Source organism: Poecile atricapillus, chromosome 35, assembly GCF_030490865.1.
Source record: "Poecile atricapillus isolate bPoeAtr1 chromosome 35, bPoeAtr1.hap1, whole genome shotgun sequence".
Classification (NCBI taxonomy): Eukaryota; Metazoa; Chordata; class Aves; order Passeriformes; family Paridae; genus Poecile; species Poecile atricapillus.
This window is the reverse complement of record NC_081283.1, coordinates 953,444-975,550: the sequence shown is the minus strand read 5'-3', so window position 1 is coordinate 975,550 and position 22,107 is coordinate 953,444. Positions and strand designations below refer to the sequence as shown.

The 22,107-nt window shown below is 49.1% G+C and overlaps 2 protein-coding genes across 2 annotated transcripts; both read right to left on the bottom strand.

Moving 5' to 3' along the window:
* Positions 1-5,433: 5,433 nt before the first annotated feature.
* LOC131590907 (keratin, type II cytoskeletal 5-like) lies at positions 5,434-9,779 on the bottom strand. Its single transcript, XM_058861302.1, has 8 exons — positions 9,521-9,779; positions 9,006-9,424; positions 7,957-8,177; positions 7,061-7,121; positions 6,441-6,536; positions 6,170-6,334; positions 5,928-6,053; positions 5,434-5,658 (listed from the first exon to the last, which is right to left on the bottom strand). The coding sequence occupies exons 1-8, from the start codon at positions 9,777-9,779 to the stop codon at positions 5,434-5,436; spliced, it is 1,572 nt and encodes a 523-aa protein (XP_058717285.1).
* Positions 9,780-13,957: 4,178 nt separating this feature from the next.
* Positions 13,958-21,116, bottom strand: LOC131590900 (keratin, type II cytoskeletal 7-like). The gene is made up of 9 exons (XM_058861296.1): positions 20,571-21,116; positions 19,256-19,470; positions 18,149-18,209; positions 17,786-17,881; positions 16,856-17,020; positions 16,319-16,444; positions 15,522-15,742; positions 15,139-15,167; positions 13,958-15,024 (listed from the first exon to the last, which is right to left on the bottom strand). The coding sequence occupies exons 1-9, from the start codon at positions 21,114-21,116 to the stop codon at positions 14,621-14,623; spliced, it is 1,863 nt and encodes a 620-aa protein (XP_058717279.1). The 3' UTR covers positions 13,958-14,620.
* Positions 21,117-22,107: the final 991 nt, after the last annotated feature.

Below are 22,107 nucleotides of genomic sequence, written 5' to 3'. Positions count from 1 at the left end.
AACTTGAAAGAACCTGAGCAGGAGGTGTTTGGTTAGGTTTGGTTTGGTTTGGTTGGGTTTTGTCTCCTTGCAATGAGAAAACAGCAGCGCTCCCAACTCCCATCTCCTTTGAGCACTCCTGATTCCAATAGTGAGTCACCACGGGTGCGATTGGAGCCAATCCCTGGATGAGCTGATCCAAGAGCCCTCCCGCGGGTGGGGAGGCGGCTGGGCTGTAGCAAGGGGGTGCTCTCACCCCAGTAGTAGAGATGTGGGAATATCCTGCACACTGGAAATGCAGCGTTTTTCCCAGGAAAACTTCACCCCTCGCTCCATCCATACCCAGCAACCCCCAATTTCACAGTGGCAGGAACCTCAGCCATGAGACCTCTGGGCACTAAAAATAAACACAGTGATACTGAAAATAAATAAACTCTCTTCCAAGCATGGCAGATCCATGGAGATTTGCTTTCCTATGCCTGCCCATGTGAACTGGCGCAACTGTGCCAAGAGCCTGTGGATGGGGTCCAGGCAAGGAACTTGCCTTTGACTCCCAAATCACTTATGCAAAGACACACCTGGGAACAGGAGCACAGGTTTTAATTAAAGCACAGGGAAAGGATTCATGTGGAAGGGAGTCATTACTTCCCCAGCTCTTCTAGGAAAGCCTGTTGCTGCAGACAATGACAATTAAGTGGAATATTACAAAGGATTTGGAAGAGCAAAGTAAATGACGGTTTAGGCACCAAAACAAGGAAAATTCTTGTGGAATCTCTCAGTCCCTCACACTTTCCTTTTTTTGGTTTGTGTCACTCATGCAGTGTCCCACTGAAGGTGTTCAGGGCTTCAGGGAGACTGTGCTGGCCTCTCAGGTGGGACACTTCCCTGTGGAGAGGCAGGACATGTCATGGAGGGTTGCTTGGGGGGTGAGAAAACTGCAGAGAAGGGAAGGAGGAACAGGGCTCCTGTCTGCAGGAGCTCAGCTGCCTCTGAGCTCCAATTTGCTCTTTTTTTCAGAAGGGACTGGAAAAAAAGATGCTAAAAACTCTCCAGGTTGGTTAAGACTGGGTTGTCATGAGCTGTGTTAAATCCTCGCACCCAACCTGTACAATTTTGGCGGGATCAGAAATCGAGGTGACTCAGAGTTTATTTTTTAACTTTCACTGTTTTTTTTTGCCTGTTTGTAACATCCTCTGGACAGCAGGGACTGAGGAGTCTTGGTGGGTGACAGGTTGACCATGAGCCAGCGTCCCTGCAGTCAGAAGTAATGGAATTCCCCATGGGAATTCCCTGGGATGCCTCAGGAAGAGCATGGCCAGCAGGTCAGGGAAAAGATCCTGCCCCTCTACTTGGTCCTGGTGGGGCCACATCTGGAGTGTTGTGTTTTACTCTAGACTCTACAGTTCCAGAAGGACAAGGAGCTCCTGGAGAGGGTCCAGTGGAAGCCACAAAGGTGATGAGAGGTCTGGAGCATCTCTTTGATGAGGAGAAATGGCAGGAGCTGGGTGTGGTCAGTCTGGAGAAGAGGGGACTGAGAGGGAATCCCAACAATCATAGGAATATCCAAATATCCATAAAAATATCTCATCTGAGAGGGTCTCTCATCAATCCATGTGAACATCTCCAAGGGGTGGCAGGAGGATGGTGTCAAACTGTTCAGTGGTGCCCAGTGACAGGACAAGGATCCCAGAGTTCCTGAGGTGGGAAAAGTCCTCTAGGATCATCAAGTCCAATCTGTGCCCAATTCCCACCTTGTCACCAACACAGAGCACTGGGTGCCACATCCAGTCATTCCCTGCACGCCTTTAGGGATGCCAGTTTCACCACCTTCTGGGGAGGGAGAAGTCATAGCCATAAAACTAAAACACAAGAAATTCCACCTCAACATGAGGAAGAACTTCTTTCCATAGAGGTGTCAGAGTCCTGGAAGAGCTGCCCTGGGAGGGCATGGATTGTCCCTCTCTGGAGATATTCCAAGCCCACCTGGACACCCTCCAATGTCACCTGCTCCAGGTGTCTGTGCTTTGGCAGGGGGTTGGACTGTATGAGCTCCAGAGGGCCTTTCCAGCCTCAACTATCCTGGGATTCTGGGATTCTGAGTCCAGTTTTGCCCCTGGTTTTGGCCTTTCACTGAAGTTCCTTTGATTTCCTAGGCAAAGGGGATGAGATATTGCTGTGTTTTGGTGCACCTGGGTTTGAGTGAGGTTTTGCTGAAGTGCCTCCTTTGAACTTGCCAGGACACGCTGGCATGTGTGTTCCTGCTCCTTCCCATGTTCCTGCTCCAAGTTCTGCCTGGAGTTATGCAGGACCAGGATGTTGCAAGGTCAGGGCAGAGCAAAGCATCTGAGCCTTTGAAAGTCAATAAGGGCTTTGCAATAATGTTTGGCTGAGGGCTTTTTCTCCACTTTTTCTTGGTTTTATTCTCCTTTTGCAATGACTGACTGAAATATCTGCATCAATGCTGTTGTTGTGCTCCAGCACCCATCCCCAACCCAGATATTCCAGATAAAGCCTCCTCAAGAGCCTTGCAGACACTTGGGTTTGCTCTGGCTTTTTAAGAAAGCAAAAATTAAATCATGAGGTTTTTTCTGGCTGCCCCAAACCTTCCCTTCTATTGAAGAAAAGCTTTTGGATTAACCCAAATAAGTTAAGAAATGAATGGTGATTAATTATCTTGTCATTTATGGATAAATCTCCAGCCTCCTCCTTTTCCTCCTCTTCCTCCTTCAGTTTTCTCCAATTCTTCAATTAATTTTGGGACAACCGATTTCAAGATTTTCATTATAATTTAATCAGAATTTCAAAGCTTTTCCCTGGAAGTAAAACAAATACATGTCCAGCTCATTCTGATGAAGGTTGTGAGTATTTTGTACTGCTGGTTCTGGTTTAGAATAAAAAGATAAATAAAAAGAACAAATAAGTTACAATCTGGTTTTATTGGACATGTTCCAAATAGTGAGAGGAAGGGAAACATGGAGTCACATCACTATTACAGAAGTATAAAAAGCTGCAATTTTCTTTTTTAATGGTACTTTCCAAAAATAAAAAGACACTGTGGAAGGCTAGAGAGGTAAATTCCATCAGAAAAGGGCAAAATAGATTTGGGACACTGGAGTTCCTTAGGGATCCTGCTCTCAACTGTGTCATTTCTCACACACTGGTCTGGAACCTGCTGCACTTCCCAGTTTCCCAAAGGTCTTTCTTTTGGCAGAGGAAACCACAGAGAGAGGAGGTGCTGGAATTCCCCCATGAGCTGTGTGGACATGACCCTTCAGGCAGCTTTTCCAGAGTGATTTTCACAGTCTCAGACTTTCTTCACCTGCTGCGACTAAGGCTGTGGGGAAAGACTTGGAATGCTGGAGGGTTTGGGAATTTTTGAGGACATTACAGCAAAACCTTGTATGGGACAGGACAGAAACCCCATTTAACAGCAAGTACTGATCTTGCTTTTGAAGGACTCATTGTATCAGACATTATTTAGAATTTGAAAATCCTATAATTTAGAAAATAAGCCCTTTTTTATAGGTTTTGGACCAATCACTGGTGAATCCTCTGACAAAAAACCACTCCCGAGATTATGTGTTAGGGCTGCTGTGGGCAAACTCATTTAAGAAGAGAAAGGACAGGAATGGGAGAGTGATTGTAGAAAAGCTTATTGATAAGCTTGTGACACATTGAATTCTCATCTGTGGGTGGAGGGAGCTCAGGCTGCTGCTTGAACATTAGAATCCAAATCTCTGGTCAGGCTCAAGTGCCTGAGCTGACTCAGCAGCAAAACTTGGAAATATCTGGAAGAATCATATATTTCAAAACTTGGCTGTGAATGGAAGAAAGAGAGATTTTCCATCTCACCAGAATGACTCAGAATGAAGGATATTTTACGAGGGACATTACAAGCCATTGTCTGGGATCTTTGAGTAGCCTCCAGGGGTACTTCTAGATAGCAGAAAAATAACCCAGACCTCTGATGCAGACGAACTTCTCTTGTGAAGGTGCGAGTTGGGCTCATTCCAGCAGTGAAGGCAAAGCAGAGTGAGTTAAACACACATTTCCAGCCCATCCCTGGGCTTCTGGGGGCCAGAATTGAGGTAACACTTTTCCTGCTATTTGCTCTGTTTTAGCTGATAGCTGTGGGTGGCCACAATCACAAACTGCTTGGTCTTATTAAAAACAAACAAATGGAAAACCAAACCGAATCCCCGTTCAGAACAATCACTTAGGCCCATGTTTTCCTTTAACTCCTGTTCCAGGGACTTGGAGACTTTGGTAACTGTGTGTTCCACTGCTTTTCTTGACCAAATGCGTGAGAACTACGGAGCAGGAGCAGGGCAGGGGCAGCTGGAGGGGTGGAGGCCGGGGGAGAATGGTGGGCAGGAGGAACAGAGGAACCATGGGAAGGTCTGGGCTTGGCTTCACTCAGACTCTGTGGCATTCTTCAGGCTTTGGCTTTTTATGCTCTTTTTGCTGGAGGAGGTTTTGGAGACGATTTTCACTCCTGGGTTGGTGCCTTTTGCACTTCCAGAGCTGAAATTCCCTCCGCTGGTGCTCAGGGCGCTGCTGCCACCTCCGGCATGGCTGTAGCTGCCAGCAGTGCCCAGACCACTCCCTCCTCCAAATCCACCTCCATGACCACCTCCAGTCCCGAGTCCAAGTCCTCCTCCGCTTCCAAAGCTGTAGCCTCCTCCTCCTCCACTGCCAGCTCCAAGATTGAAACTGCTCCCACCAACTCCTCCAAGGCCAAAACCACTTTCAACACCTCCTCCAAGACCAAAGCTGCTCCCACCACCTCCTCCGAGGCCAAAACCACTTCCGCCTCCTCCTCCACTCAGGCTCAGTCCACCAAATCCTCCTCCTAAGCCAGCTCCACCAGCAATGCTGGAGCTGGAGCTGATGACTGCTGCAAGGAAAAGCAACCAAAAGATTGAACATCCGCGTGGCAGTGATGGAATCATGGGATGGGCTGGGCTGGAAGGGGCCATAAAAGCCATCCCATCCCGGCCCCTGCCATGGGCAGGGACTCCTTCCATTATCCCAGGTTTCTCCAAGCCCCATCCAACCTGGCCCTGGGCACTTCCAGGGATGGGGCAGCCATAGCTTCTCTGGGGAGTCACCCAGTTCCAGGAAGCATCATCATCATTATCAGGACCTTGACCCACAGGACTTAAACCCAACTTCCACCCCCTGCGCAAGACCCTAATGACAGTGGAGGGCTCCAAAAGTCTTATGTGGGGCCAAACTTCCCTTTTCCCAAGGTTTCTGCCAGGCCTTGCTCCCAAAGCCAGACTTTGGGGTCCAGAACTGTGATACTTACAGTAGCTGATGGGGTTCAGTCCCTCCCCGCTGAGCCTGTTGGGGGTTAAGAAGAGATTGGAACAAAATTATGGAGACAGGCAGAGGGACCAACCTCTGATGGGAAGAGTGATAGTCACTATTATCCTCACAAGGATTTTTCTCCTACCTGCTCTCCTCGCCCTCCAGCAGCTTCCTGTAGGTTGCGATCTCAATGTCCAGGGCCAGCTTGACGTTCATGAGCTCCTGATATTCCCGGAGCTGCCGGGCCATGTCAGCCTTGGCTTTCTGCAGGGCATCTTCCAGGTCAATCATCTTTGCTTTGGCGTCCTTGAGGGCCAACTCCCCACGCTCCTCAGAGTCTCCGATGGCCGTCTGCAGGGTGGCACACTGCAAGGGATGGGGGGGCTTGGAAAGCTGCTCTTCCCTTTGGGTGAACTGGGATGTTCATGGAAAATGTACCAGCTGAGCTAACATGGCTGGAGTTGAAATGCCAGGCTGGCAAGGACTTAATACTTAAATTTTACAGTGTGAAGTCCTTTCCAGGAGGGATTTCAACACCTTCAGTGAGGCTGGAAAAGCCCCTGATCAGCAAAGCTGAGCTGCAGTGTTGAGGGACAATAGAATGGGGCTCTGTTAGCTCCTTTTGCCATTCCTACCTGGTTCCTTGTGTTCTCTATCTCGGAGCGGATCCTTTGGATGAGCCGGTTGAGCTCTGAGATCTCACCCTTTGTGTTGCGCAGGTCATCACCGTGTTTCCCAGCTGTGGCCTGCAGTTCCTCAAACTGAGGAGGAAAATGTAACCTGAACTGTCTGAGGTGTCTGGCTGGACAAGACATGGTTCAAACAGCCCCTCTTAAGGAGAGCAGGGATTTCCTGTGGAAATGACGGTTCAGCTCACCTTGGTTTGGTACCAAGCCTCAGCCTCAGCCCGGCTCCGGTTGGCGATGTCCTCGTACTGAGCTTTGACCTCTGCAATGATGCTGCTCAGGTCCAGGTCCCGGTTGTTGTCCATGGACAGGATGACAGCGGTGTCGGACACTTGGGCACTGAGCTGAGCCAGCTCCTGTGAGTAGCACATGGGAACTGCACTTACCTCTCCCAACCCTCAGAGTGGTAGCAGTCCCCAGCCAAGGACAACAGCAGGACAGGAATCAGGGATTTGTCTGTACCGCCTCATAGAGGGCTCGAAGGAAGTTGAGCTCATCACTCAGGGCGTCCACCTTGGCCTCCAGCTCTACCTTGTTCATGTAAGCAGCATCCACATCCTGGAAAAGAGCAGTTGTGGGGACACCTGTGGCACCTGGATCCTCTTCTCAGCCAGGAAGAAGTCCTTTGGCACAGCCAAGGAATGGCCAAGCCTGGAGATGAGGCTGCCCCTTTCCCTGCTGCCTGGTAGAGGAGCTGTGCTTGGCACATCCCGCTGGAAGAGCACCAAGAGGGCATCTCCTGCCCTGGAAAAGTGCTGTGTGTAATTTGGAAGTGGATAAGGAGGGAGGTCCTGGCTCTTTGGCCTTGGTACCTGGGATTCCCAGCATGACTGATCCCCTTTATCTCTACACGGTCTGTTTTGCACCTCTGTGTGTGGTGGGACAGGAGTGGGAGGAGATTTTTCTTCCCTCCTACAAGCCACTCCATTCCTTTCCCACAATACCATGGTCTAATGATGATTTAAAGCCCTTCTAAAGGATGAGGATGCAGCTCCATGAGATCTCCCATCCCTCAGGATATTCCCAGTCCATGATATGATTGGGGTTGGCTCAGCATCTGCAGCACCTCCTGTCTCACCCACCTTCTTGAGCACCACAAATTCATTCTCTGCTGCCGTGCGCCGGTTGATTTCCTCTTCGTATCTGCAGGGATAAAGGGAAAGAGGTGCTGGATCAGACCTCAGGAAACAGAACAGGTGTCTAGGTAGGACTGAAAGATGATCTGGACTGTGGGTGGCATCTCCAAATCAGCCTCCTGGGAGCTGTCCAGCTCGAAAGTGTGAGATTCTCATTTCTCTAAAGGTGGAAAGAACGTTTTTGACTTAATGCAGATAGAAAAAGGAAGGTAAAGCTGGTTTAGAGGATTTTCCTATGCAAGAGCCATCACAAGGTGCTGTGTCTTGGCAGAGTCTCCAGTTTTTGATGGTAAAAATGTTGATGGACCCTTTTTGGTGCTGTTGAGGAAAATGGGTCCTGCAGGGAGAGATACCTCTGAGCAAGAAGTCTTGGAAGTGATTAGTGATGCTCTATGTTATGGGTCGGACCACAAACCAGAGACACTTTTTCCCCTTTCCTGGAGAAATTTCCATTAATACTTCTGACTGGATGTTTGACTTTCAGAAATCAAATTTTTTGAGATGGATCATAGAATCTCAGAACTATAGAATCATAGAACCATAGAAAAGTAGAATTATAGAATTACAGACTCATAGAATCCTGGAATTATAAAATTATGGAATCATAAATTCAGCTGAGATGGAAGGGACCCATGAGGATCATTGAATCCAACTCCTGGCCCTGCACAGGACATCCCACCAATCCCACCCTGTGCCTGAGAGCATTGTCCAAACACTCCTGGAGCTCTGGTAGCCATAGGGCCATTCCCTGGGGAGACTGTTCAGTGTCTGGTCACCCTCAGGGTGAAAACTCTTGCTGCTCAATATTCAGCTGAACAATTTACACCCTCTTTCACACTCACTTGTTCTTGAAGTCCTCCACGAGGTCCTGCATGTTCTTCAGCTCCCCATCCATTCGTCCCCGCTCATTGAGCAGGTTGGCCAACTGCCGCCGCAGGTTGTTGATATAGGCCTCGAAAAGTGGGTCCAGGTTGCTCTTGCCAGAGTTGTTTTTTTGGCCCTGCTCCTGCAGAAGAGTCCATTTGGTCTCCAGCACCTTGTTCTGCTGCTCCAGGAAGCGAACCTGAGGATTGGGAAGCAGAAGAGACTTAGGCAGAGGATACCTGTGAGCTGACAGCCAATATTCAATAACTGGGAGTGATACATGGCAGGAGCCAAGGATTCCCAAACTAAGAGTTTCCAAGCTGGGAATATCCACTGGATTATCCAGGGCTGTGTTAGCCCAACCTGTAGCTGAGCAAATCCACCCTCAGTGGACAGTTCTCTTCAGAGGCAATTTAATTTAGGAAGCCAACAAGTGATAGTAAGAAAATGAGTTCAGCTCTTTCTTCACCAGACAGTAAAGTTCTTCTTTCACACCCTATGGTATTTCTTTCTTTGTAAGATATTTATCTTTCTTCATTAAAGCCATGGGCTGAATACTAACACTAAAAGGCTTAATTGCCTTTCCTTTTGCTCACACATACAACATATTTATCCAATTAAAAGCCAAGGATGGACTTGAGTGGTTGAGTCAATTAAGTCAGTACAAAAATGATTTTATCTTGCAGGCAATAAACAACAAAGACCAACACATCTGCTGTTGCACATTGCCCAGAGATAGAGCTGGGTTGAGCCAGTAGACCTGGATCCAAAACTGACTTACTCCATTTCAACTAATCTGTGTTATTTCTCAGGCACAAAACCTGGATCTAATCACATTACTACAATTTTCTTGTTTTGTTTTCTCCCCTGTAAACATTCACAAGGGTGTTATTGTTTGAGGGAATTAACGAAGACATGCAGGGAAGAAATGAGTGAAGGACTGGAGATCTCTGAAGTCATATTTTTGTATTTCCTAGATCCTCACTCCCCGTCTACCACAGATGCCCAGCACCCAACGAAGTCTCACCTTGTCAATGAAAGAAGCAAATTTGTTGTTGAGAGTCTTGATTTGCTCCTTCTCATCTTTCCGCACCTGTTGGATGTTTGGATCTATCTCCAGGTTCAGTGGTGCCAGGAGACTCTGGTTCACAGTCACTTCTTGAATTGTACCCACTCCAGATGGGCCACCAGAAAATCCCACTGGGTTCCTGCCACCACCCAGCCCTGCAGGGAATCCTCCCAGACCCCCCAGTCCACCAAAGCCAAACCCTCCGCCACTCCCATGTCCACCACTATAGCCAAGCCCACCAGCACCACCACCAAAGCCAAATCCACCACCTGCACCACCAAGCCCCAGTCCAAGCCCCAGCCCAAGCCCACCACCAGCTCCACCACCACCAAATCCACCTCCTCCGCCACCAAGCCCCAGCCCAAGCCCACCACCAGCTCCACCACTGCCAAACCCACAGCCACCCACTCCACTGCCACCTCCCAGGGCAGAGCCACCAGTAGCTCCACCTCCAAAAGCAGCTCGGAAGCTGCTTCCAACCCCGATGGAAATCCTCTTGCTACCACCAAGGTTGTAAAGGCTCCTGCTGCCAAAACCTCCACCACCGCCAGAACTTCTGCTGCCACCTCCTCCAATGAGCCTCCCAAAGCCACCTCCTCCTCCTCCTCCTCCTCCCGATCGTGCCACAGACACAGAGCTAAAGCCAGCCCTGTTGCTGCTTGGAATTATGGCTGAGGCAGCAGTGTAGGACCGGCCTCCACCTCCTGCCCTCATGCTGAGCGTTCGGTTCATCACAGCAGCAGAGAAGGGCCCTGCACAGCCAGAGAGACTCCACAGCTCCCTGAGGAAAGGGAATACGGGTACCCTTTTTATACCTCAGGGATCTGGGCTTGGTTGCATGGAAGTCCAGTGATCAATTTAGTGCTTTCATGGTTTTGACATGCCAGGAGGCAGCTGTCTCACTGAGACTTGTTAAATCCTGATTGCACCCAAACACACCTCCTGGGGCTGGATCCACTCAGCCGAAAGAGTTATCTAACACCCAGATTTCTGGCAGGGAGAGCTCAGCCTGATGCAAAACTTCTATCTCCTCACAGAGATGGGTTCTTTTATTTTGTATTTTTTTGCCTAACCCTGGCAGTGTCCAAGGCCAGGCTGGGAGGGACTTGGAGCAACCTGGGTTAATGCAAGGTGTCCCTGCCCATGGAGGTGGGAGGGTGGAATGAGATGGTCTTTGAGATTCCTTCCAACCCAAACCATTCTGGGATTCCATATTCTATAATTCCCTCACTGTGAGAGAAAATAACTTTAAAATATTATAAAGCCAGAAATAATGTCTTGAATTCCCAATTCTACTTAAAAGATGAAGCACATCAACACAGAGATCAGTGAAGAGTCCTCTGGACTAACTCCAAAGTGAAAGATGGTGAAAACAAAATGGTTAAATCTGAACAAAAATAATTCATGGGGTTTCTTCACCTGAAGGAAGAAGGCGGCTTGATGTTCATGAAACCTGACATCCCTTTTGAGGTTCTAATTTATCCAGTCTGCTGTTCCTACTCCCTGGGCAGGGACATCTCTTTGGGATGACTTGACAAAGAGGTCCTGATCAAGTTTTCCTCTTTACCCCTTCCATATGTAAATATCACCTGAAATTATTCCCATTTATATTCATTATTTAGCCTATGGCAAGTTTTCTAGGCTTTTCCTTTGGATGTTTGCATTTCCAGAGTAAAACTCCATTCCATGCAGAGGCTGTGTTATCTCCAGCTAGCTGATGATGTGATTGATGCATTTTCATCTTGACCTAAAAACCATTTAAAAAAAAAAAAAGAGGCAGATTTTCTGAAAAACTCTCTGGCCAGCTCTGTGGAATGATGGCATTTTCCCACTTTAGGATGTTGTCAATCCTGAGTTTCTGGCTCTCTCTAGCCCTGATTTCTTTTAAAGACCTTTGAAACTTCCATCCAAAACACTCCAAAAGCAGATTTAACCAGGACGAAAAATACTCCCACAAATTCTCCTTATTTTACTTCCTGGAGTCCTTGGGAAAAAAGGATCAAATTCAACAGGGTGTGGTGACATTTTCTGGCATGTCAGACTTTGTGGAACTGCAGTGTTGAGAGTATTTTATCCCTCGCATGTCAGAGCTCAGCTGGTTTTTGGCATGGGGCTGGCCTGGTGGCTTGGCCTGCACTCTGCAGGACTGGACCTTAAACAGGACTCTTCTTGCCCTTCAAAACACATCCCTGTGTCCCAGTGCTACAAAGCCATTAAGGAGCTAAAATTCCACTGGCATCTCTGGAAGAACAATTAAACAGGTGCTACAAATACACAAGACCAAATATCTTATTATCCCTGGAGAAATGCTGTCAGGCAGGCTCAAATGGGAGAGTTGGGGCACTGAAAGAGAATTTCCCTTTGCAGTGAGAAATTATTCCCACATGGTGCAGGTCAGCTTGTTTCTTTTTGGAAAATGTGGGTATGAATCTGGAATGTCATTTGAAATTCTTAAACATCCATTGCCTTGATGATTTGCATAAAATTCAAAGCCAGGGTGTGATGGGAAAATTAGATTTTGTCTTCATGGTTCCTTGACCCCAGTAAAGGCAACTTGTCCTGAAGCTGAAAAACGGGTTCAGATCAGATATTAGAGCTGAGTGAATGTAATGGGATTAAAGGTGGGGCTGCCAAGAAGAAAGAAGGAATTGTCACTTTAGGCTCCCATACTGTTCTCCCCTTGGCTCGTTATCCACTGGGTATGTGAGCGATGCAAAGGCCACCTGAAAAACACTCCCTTTCCTTCCCGGGGTGGCTGGTGGTGTGGAGGAGCCTAGGGTTTGGGCTCCAAACACAGAGGCAGATGTGACATTTTCATCTCTCTGTTTGGATCAACTCTGCCAGGCTCTGGATTCAAGCTGAAAGCGGGGAAAGTTGAAGTTAAATATATGGAAGAAATTCCTTCTATGAGGGTGGAGAGGCCCTGGAATGGATTTCCCAGAGAAGCTGTGGCTGCCCCATCCCTCCAAGTGTCCAAGGCCAGGCTGGACAGGGCTTGGAGCAGCCTGGGATAGTGGGAGGTGTCCCTGGCCATGGCAGGGGGTGGAATGAGATGGTTTATAAGATCCCTTGTAACCCAACCATAGTTTTAGACTATCAATTTACAAAAAGGTCTATCAAGACTGACACTGTGCAGGATTTGACCTGCATCCACCCCAAACCCACATTCCCGGCTTTTTTCTCTCCAAAATACCCTGATCTACATGAACATCTTCACACAGACAGCAGCAAACGTGGGTTTTGCAATAGTTGGAAGTTGAGGACAGGGATGATTAAAGGTTTTCTCCCAGAAATACAAGAGCTGCCAGACTGCTTTTATCCCCTGGGGAGCTGCCTGGTGTTTGTTCAGGTATTGCTTTGCAAGGAGATGATCAACATAAATTATGAGCTGTTGGGGCACTGGAAGCTTCTTGTTTGGGGTGTTTCTGCTTGGTATTTACATGGAAATGAGATGGAGCCTGAGTCGTGTTCATGGAGCAGAAAAGATGAAGACAACATTTCCAAAAACATCTTTAGTGGGGTGAGTTTTGCTTTCTCACCAAACGCTGACCCACTTGGCTTTCACCACCCCTCAGCCACTGTGGCATTTATTAAAATAGAATTAGTGCTCTGCTTCCTGTTGATCACATCCAATATACCACAAGGGGAGCTGGAATGCCTGATGCTGGGAGAGCAGCAGGGGCTGGAACTCATCCCGTGGTGGGTTCATCCCCACCCTGCCAGCGAGGACAGACCAAGTCTTGCATGGGGGCTGAGCTCATTTTCCAGCCCTGAAGAGGTTGAGGGAAAGAAGCCATGAGTCAGCAGGGAAGTCTTGGAAGTGGAGTGGGACATGGGGGAATAAATTACAGCCCCTGGTTTTTGGTGAGCCTTTCATGGGCAGATGAACCTGCCCACACCCTGTGCTGTTCCAGGCTGGACAAGGACATGGGGATTTCTCCAATGGTGATGCAGAGATGGTTCAGGGGCTGTTGGCTGTGCCATGGGGAGCTGTGGGAAGGGAGGAGCTGCAGGGCTGGTTGGTTTTCCCATGATTGCAGCTGTGCATCCAGCTGGGTTGAGTTGTCACCATGGCAATATCCTCCCAAGTTGTAGAGACCAGTGGGTGACTGTCCAGGAGAACTGGGAGCCCTGCAGAACTCCAGAAGCATTGGGACAACACTCAAGCATCTGGTGGGATTTTTGGGGTGTCCTGTGCAGGGCCAGGAGTGGGATTCACTGATCCTTGTGGGTCCCTTCCCACCCAGGATATTCTGTGATTCTATGACACTCATACAGAAAAAGGAGAGGACTGTGTGATTTCTCCTAAATCCCAGTTTCCTAAAACTGTGTGTGTGTGTGAGAGAGAGAGAGGGGGTTTTTCCTCCCTGGAAGGGATGATGGAGGGACATGTCCAGCCACATCTCCAGACCCTGTTCTTTGTGTGAGTTCACATATTTTAAGGAAGGTGAGGATTAGGAAGAAGCCCCGGGTGCTACATTTTGGGAAACCGAATTTTCCTCTTTCTTCTAAAATCAACCTACTCTTGTGAGAGGGTTTCGTGGGTGTGGTGTGGGATTATTTTCCTGTTACTCCCTGATCTGGTTCTCACTGATTTCTTTAAACAAGGTCCTGGCTGCCTTTTTGTTCTGTCTCCAGAGATCCCAGATGCTGTGAGAGATCCCAAGCAAACTGCATGTCCCACAGATGGTTAAGTAGCCTGCTTTCCAGACTTCCTTGTGGCCACAGTAATCAGTGGATGGAATAAAGGTATGCAAAGGTGCTTCAGGAAGGAGAGCAGACAAAAACTTCTTGAAGCTCCAAACTCCACCCATTGGGAGACTCAGGTTTGAGGAAATTTCTATGATTTGCAATATCAGGTAGGGAAATAAAGCCCAGGTGGTGCAGCATGAATTATGCATGGAGTTTATTGAAGGTACAGCTGAAAGTCTGGAGTAAGCAAAGGGTAATAACTCTGTTCACTTACACATGAAAAGCTTTAACTCCGTCTATTGCACACAGGACAAACAACGCATGCATTTAACTACAGAAATATAAGGTGCTCGTTGGGGTGTAATTAAAATCTGCTCTACCAAACGCAGTGTAGCAACCTGGGCCAATTTACATAAGCATTCCCAACACTCTTGTAAACAGGAAAAATTGGATTTTCTGCTGTCATTAAAGATGTTAAATTACAGCTGCAGCTTTTTCTTGGACAATTAAATTGTGGCTTCTCTCTCTGAAGTTGGGATGACCAAATTTTTCATCCTTTTGCAACAGCTGTGTTAGGGAAAGAAAGTCTCTGCTGGAAAGGGGTCAAGCAGGGCAGGGTGATTGAAAAGCCAGGATGATGTGTGGAGACAGGAATGCTCTCTGAAATGAAAATCTCACCTGGCTGAGGGGGGCAGGGGGAGAGTTTCCCCCAAGAAAGACATCAGGGAGAGGGTGGGTTTTGTTTGGCAAAGGGTTTAGGCAGAGCGATGTCCTAGCGCATGGCTGTGTGATCCCTGTGGCTGTCAGAGGGAGGGGGAATACTGTTTTATTGCAGAAATGCTGATTATTATAAAATCTGCCGTGTCAGGCCCCACAGGTCTCTACCGGGTCGTCCTGACCACGCGTACGGCTGTGCTGAACCTGTTCCCACAGACGCCCGGGGGCCCGGGGATGAGCACGGGCCCGGCCCCGCACTGCTCCACCCCCGCGCACACCACGTTGCCCAGGTTGCCCAGGTTGCCCAGGTTGCCCATCCCGGGGGCGCACTGGACCCCGTCCACCCCCGTGAGTACTTCCCTCCCCACGCAGCCAACCGCGCTTCTGGCCCCGAATCCAGCCCCGACCTTGGGGACACAATCCACGCTCCGTGTGCTGAACCCGGCGTTGCCGAAGGACGAGACCATGCCCAGCCCCGCGCCGGCCCCTCCGGTCTTGACGGTGCATTTCCCTCCGATTCCAGACAGGGATCGGCACTCCCCGACCGTGCCCCCGCCGCTGACCACGGCTGCAGGAGAAAAACAGGCTCGGTCACGCCCAGAGCAGCGAAAACCCGGCTTAAAAGGAGCGTAACAAGCTTTAAAGGCTTGTAAGGAAATTAAGCGGGGGTTCATTAACTCACCTACGCTCACGGGGTTGCCGGTGCATATCCTGTCAAGGAAAGAAACGTCTCAGAGATGTATTTAGGGACATACTCCTCAAATTCACAGGCAAATAGAGCCCAGCCACTGCCTCCTTAGAAACCTGACATGTCCTTTGGCTCTTTAGGTGCACCTGCTGAGAGATGCTTGCTCAAATTGCCCACCAAAGCATTGCAGGGTTGGATCCCTAATTCCATGGTCATACTAATATCCCATCCTCTTTTTGGATGAAGGTGTGATTCCCTCTGCATCCAGTGGGAGGGAAAAGAGACCCTGCTCCCCTCTGCACCCCTGAGTACAGCATTTCTTTCTCCTCCCGTTTTTGCTGACCATCCTTACAAGGTGCACCCAGGGCTGCTCCTACCTGCTCTCTTCTCCCTCCAGCAGCGTCCTGTAAGTGGCAATCTCAATGTCCAGGGCCAGCTTGACATTGAGCAGCTCCTGGTAGTCCCTGAGCAGACAGGCCATCTTGTCCTTGGCCTGCTGTAGAGCTGTCTGCAGATCAATCAGCTTCTGTCGGGCATCCTTCAGGGCACAGTCTCCCCGTTGCTCGGCATCACAGATGGCTGTCTGCAGGGCTGAGATCTGGGGGCAGCCACAAGAGGACATTCCCACAAAGCTTCAGTAAAGTGAAGCCCACCCAGTCCCATCTCCTGCCATGGGCAGGGACACCTTCCACTAGCCCAAACTGCTCCAAGCCGCATCCAACCTCTCCTCGGACACTTCCAGGCATAATTTCTCTGGGCAAGAGGGCAGCCAAGGGTAATATTAAGGGCTATCTCCACAGCATTGCTCATATGACCCCTTATTTCTCAGCCAGGAAGTGCCAGAGAGACGAGATTTAGGCTGGATTTGTGGTGGCCAAGCTATTTGGGATGAATGGGATGGGATCTGTTGGCTGCAACCTGGTGGGATGTTGGCTGTAACGTGGTGGGAGCCCAGAGCAAACACTGATTCTGGTACCTGCAAACCAATGCACTTCTTATTTGCCAAGTGAAAAATAAATCTGCTTTTTTGTGTGCATGAACAGCAGATGAGAAGTTAAGATAGATCTAATCTGGGGTAGGAGGTTCTTTTCAGCTCCACAGAGTGGGAGCTGATAGGACAATGCCCTTTGATGGAGGAGCTGCCCTCCCATATGGATCCATCCCTTGGTCCTACCTGTTTCTTCACGTTGTCTGATTCACACTGCAGCTTCTGGATCATCCTGTTGAGCTCAGCAATCTCGCTCTGGTTGTTCCTCAGGTCATCACAGAACTTGCCCCGGCTGCTGTGGAGTTCCTCCAGCTGTTGCACAGGAAGAGGATGATGTCAGTGCACCCAAATCGCCCCTTCCCAGGGCCCACCTTCCTGGGAAGATGGAAATCTCTGGAGCTGCACCAAGGTTGATGTCCCCAGGGCACCACCCAGACATGGCCTCAACCTGGACAAGATGAGAGTCTCAGGTGAGTCCTGGACTTGCTGATCTTGGAGGTCAGGGTGCACGAAGGGGATACCTCTGGACACTCTGATCTGCTCTGCTTGTATCAAAATGTCTCAAACCACACTTTTAAGGTTGGTTTGGGTTTGGGTTTTTTTGGTACGACTTTCTTAAGCAAACTGAAACTAATACACAATGTGAGGTGCATTGAAGTGGCATCATGGAGGATAGGAATGGTCTCAGAAACGGTCTGTCGTGGAAATTCATGGAATACTCACTCTGGTTTGGTAGAAAGCCTCCACCTCGGCCTTGCTTTTCTGGGCAATCTCCTCGTAGCAGCACTCCACGCTTTTGATGATGCCCTCCATGTCCAGGTCCCGGCTGTTGTCCATTTGCACGATGACAGAGGTGTCACACAGCTGACAGTCCAGCTGAGCCCTCTCCTGCAGGACCAGAGCATTAGTTCGATTCCCTCAACCAGCCCCAGCCAGGCCAGCAGCAGCCCCAGCAAGGGGGGTCTGGTTGGAGGAGGTTCTCCCCTGAACTCCCAACATGGGGTTCTCCAGTTGCACGACTCATGTCCAGCAAGACCTGGCAGCTGGGGCCTGTTTCTGTGGTACAACATGGGATGGCTGCGTGCAGTTCCCTAAGGAAGAGCGGGCAATCCTGGTGGAGCAACCCACTCCTGCATTACTGGCTGTGCCAGTGCTTTCCTGGACTGGGAATCCATTGGGTGTGAGTTCTTTGGGCTCCACTGACCCCACCCAAAAAGGTGTCAATGCAAAGTGTCCCCTGTGTAAAAACTTGTCAAAAAAACCCTGTTAAAAACTTTTGGAATTTTAGACAGAAGTGTTATTTGCATAAAAATATTTTGACTAATGTAAAAAAAAACAAATGCTAGAAGTATTTGTGCAACCCAGGGGTGATTTGGATTAGACTTTGAGAGGTTTTCATGCAAAAGATCTCTCCCCTTGTGGGCAGCAATGTAGGAGACAACCAAAAACTCCTTTGCCTTCGCAAAGTAGGTGTGACAATATAGATGTAGATTTAGAGGTATCAAACATATCTAAAAGACATACAGTTCTGGGCTGCAATTCCAGGATTTTCAGGAAAGACACCTTTCCCTGTTCTCTTGGTGTAAGACTTGGGTGGGGAGGGCAGGAGGTGATGCCTCACCCCAGGGAGCAGATTGGGCCAGGAGCTCTTACCTCAGCATAGATGCACTTCAGGAACTCTAGCTGCTGCCGCAGGAGACCCACCCTCACCTCCAGCTCCTCCTTGGTCAGGTAGAGACAATCCACATCCTGGAGAGATACCAGGAATTTGATGAAAAGAGGTGAAGGAACGACCGTGACTGGTTTTCTTTGGATTTGGAGGAAACCCCACTATTTACAGCCCTTAGCACGATGTGGGTTTGGGCTGCATGTGGTGAAAACCGCAGAAAGGCCCTTCAGATTCCTTGGGTTGCCTGATTTTTGGGGCATCAGGCTGTGTCATGGTGTCAGGACCCCCCACTTTTCCCACTGACCTCACACCTGGGGTTTGTCTACCCTCAGCTGGTCCTGACTCACCTTCTTGAGTACCACAAACTCATTCTCTGCTGCTGTGCGCTTGTTGATCTCATCTTCATACCTGCAGGAAAGCGGAGTAGGGGAATGCTGAGCCCTGGGGTCCACATTTCCATCACACAACCATCCAGTGCAGACCATGGGAAAATGAGATTTCACTTTGCACCTCATATTTTATCATTCTCTTTGTTTTGTTGCTGTTTCTTACCCCTTCACTGGGCTTTACTCAGCAGTTTTAGCCATGCCAGTGGTTTGGGTGGCTGGAGTCGGAGGACAGAAAATCCAGCCAAACCACCAGAAATGCAAAGCTGGAGGGTTGGATTGCTGCTTCCAGCCCTTCTGCTTTGTGAGATGTTTTTCCAGAGCATCTAGGACTCTGCTCAGCGTGTTTATGGGAAGACTGTGGCCAAAATGCCTCAGGGGAAGGTCAGGAGCTTGAGCAACCTGTGAAACTCCGGGGTGCAGTGAGGAGCATAGTCAGGCCATAATGACTCAGTAATTGGGACCTGCAAGAACTTTCACAAGATGCTGATTCTGTGAGTTGGACCTACTCGGCGGTGGCTCAGCAAGAAAAAACACCTGAGATGATGAACTCTGGTGAAGGTTGATCCAGTGACCTGGTCTGTGGCTTAGCAGGGCACACAGGGAGATATTAAGGAGTATCTACACCTTAGATTAAAAAAACCAAACAATTCTCATATTCCCTCTGGAAAGAGAGACTGAATCCCAACATGATATGGGTAAAGAGTGGGGTGGAGAAAATTGGCTGAGGGTTTTGTTTGTTTTGTGGGAATGGATAGCATTGGGGAAGATGCAGGCACAGGTGATCAGGGAGATTTGATATGTCAAACCACCAGGCTGTGCAGGAGGCAAAGTGGTTTCCTATCCTGCTCCCTAAGGAAACTGGGCTTGAAAACATCTCCCAGTCCATCAGCAGCATCTCCAGTGCAGCACTGGATGCCCAGTGCAGGAAATTTGCCCAGTACTGTGGTGACTTGCCCTGTGCCCCAGTTTGTTGATCCATCCAGTGCAATTTCCTTAGATTCACACTCAGGAACACCACCCAGGCCAGCAACATCTAAGTCTGCAGCTTCCGTGTGTGTAACTTACTTGCACTTGAACTCCTGAACCAGATCCCGCAGGCACCGCTCCTCATTCTCCAGCCGCTCACGCTCCCCCATCACACACTCTAACTGCTTCCTCAGGTTGCAGATGAAGTTCTCAAACACAGGCTCCAAGTTTCTCCGGGATGCTGGGAGCACATACTGCTGCAGCAGCTCCCACTTGGTGGTCAGCACCTTGTTCTGCTGCTCCAGCAGCCGCACCTGGGCAGGGAAGAGATGGGAGAATCAGACTCTCCTGTCCCAGGATTTCTGCACTTCCCAAACAGAAAAGTGAAAATCAAATCAGAATTGCAAATGGTCAGGTGCTGCTGTCTCAGGGGCTTGAGTAGGACCAGCATCTTCTCTGAGCTAAACTGGTCCTACCCAGGACTCGAATCTCAGGCTGAGCAACATCAGTGCCTTCACTCTGTGTTGAGGCAAAGCCACCTCCCCTCCTCCTCCAGAACCAGATCCTCGGCCTTCTGATGGGCCCAGGGCAGTAACAAATCTTGCTCAGCACTAAAAGCTCCATCCAGGACTTCATTTGGATGTATCTGATTTAAACTCCAATTGTGGATACTTATCATGTCTTTCCACTTCTAGATTAAAGAGCTCTCTAGGAGCTTGATGGGTCATGAATAAGTCATTTTACAAATGGGAAGAAGCAGGAGTTGCTGCTCCTGAGTGGATTCAGTTTTTCCAGTTGCAGAGAACAACTCTCCAGGAAAATCAAGATCAGATCAGACAGAGCAGATTTTCTTTGCTGTTTGAAAAATTCTTTCCCATAACAAGTCTCAAAACAATGATGAAAACCCTTAATTGTAGGCAAGAAAACAATGATAAATTACATCTTTTTAGGAAATCCTGAAATAATTTTGTTCACAGAGTGAAGGGACTGAGAAATTAAAATAGTTCCTCCCATTTTTAGTTAAATTCATCCTTCCACATCACCCTCATGAAACACATACTATTTTAAGAATGCAGGAGTACTTTGGAGTTTATAGATTTGTGAGAGCAATATCAGATTATACACTTGAAATAAATTTTCTGTCCTTCTGTGTCTTCATCTCATCACTCACAGGTTTGGATTTACTACATCCCCTGGAGCTCTTTAGCAGGTTGTTGACCATCCAAAGGTACAACACTGGTAGTACTGCCCTGGTGTAAGGCTTAAATCCAGAGGGTCTCCAGGCCAGGACCACCATGGTTCATCAGAAATGTCAAAATACCAGGGCACCAAGAGAAATAGCTCCCCATGTTGTCTCTGGGGACATGCACCCTTCGGAGCTGAGGGACATGGGGCAGAGAAAGTGGGGTCTCACCTTGTCAATGAAACAGGCAAACTGGTTGTTGAGATTCTTGATCTGCTCCTTCTCGTGGGTCCGCACTTGGCACTCCTCAGGATCCACGCCTACGCACAGGGGCTTGAGGAGCTCTGGGTGGATGCTGACGCCGCGAATCCCCTCGGACCTCCCTCCGCCGAGGCCAATGCTGATGCCACTGCCGTAGCCCCCCATGGCCACACCATCCCCGAGGCCTCTGTAGCTGCCCAGACCCCCAAAGCTCGCACAGTTCCCGAAGCCCACAACGGTGCCAAAGCGGCCCCCGCCATAAGCAACACCGCAGCGCCCAACGCTGGCACCGCCGTAGACGCCACTGCGGCAGCTCCCACCGAAGGAAATTCTTTGCCCTCTGCCCAGATCACAGACACTGCGGCTGCTGAAGCCACCGATCCCACACCTCCGTCCCACGGGCTGGCACACGGAGGCTGAGCTGCTGTTGGCCCTGCCCAGGCCGCAGACGGCGGATGCTGAGGAAAAGCCTCGTCTTCCCAGGATGGAGCCAGAGGTGTAGCACTGCCGGCTCATGGTGGCTGGGTTGGGCGGGCAGTGACGGCGATGCAGAGGAGCAAGAGAGGAGCAGGGACTGGAAGAAGGAGATCTCCTTTAGCTCCTCTGAGGCAGAGCGCTTCTCCTTATATACATTTCAGGAGGTGCCTCAGATGCAAAAATTTAATTTATCCACTGGGTTTGGTCTGCCTGGCAGCAAGGAATGGCTTCCAACATTTTAAACCCACAGCAAACACTTCTATCTCATATGAAATAATGTGGAAATTAAAATAAACTGCTTTGCTTGCAAGCTTCAGTTTCAGGACTTATATTTTACTTAATTAATCTGCTTCCTTATTGTGTAATTATAGTTTAGCAAAATAATTCAAGGGGTTTTTATTCATGGCTTGTTTACAGTTTGGTTTCACCACAGCGTTTAATTATGTTTCAGGACCTCCTGCAAAATGTCGTGGGGATGCCGCCCCTTTCAGGGTCCATGGCCAGCTCCGGGCGAGCTCTTGAGCAATGACTGCTGGTGACAGGGAGAGGGAAGGCGGATCCATCCCGGCTCAGCACTGACGTTGTTGGGAGCATTCTTGTAAGCATTTATTCCTTCTTCTTGTGGGGATGGCTGTGGCTCTTGGAGAGAATTCGGATGCTGACCAGCAGGATGGGGTTGGTGGTTTCCATACTGATGGAGCAGGAACCATGTGAGATGGTGCTGAGGATGAGTTTGGTCATGGGGAGAATGCTCTGGGAAACGGAGAGTTCACAGGATCATGGAGTCATGGAATGATTTGGCTTGGAAGGGACCTTAAAGCTCATCTTATTCCACTCTCTGCCATGAGCAGGGACACCTTCCATTATCCCAGGTTGTTCCAAGCTTCATCCAGCTTGGCCTTGGACACTTCCAGGGAAGGAGCAACCACAGCTTCTCTGGGCAACCTGTGCTGGGCCCAAGGGGACTTCCACTGCCCCTTAGAATACCTGAAATTTAGGATAAGACATTTCTGGGAAATGACAGTGATTT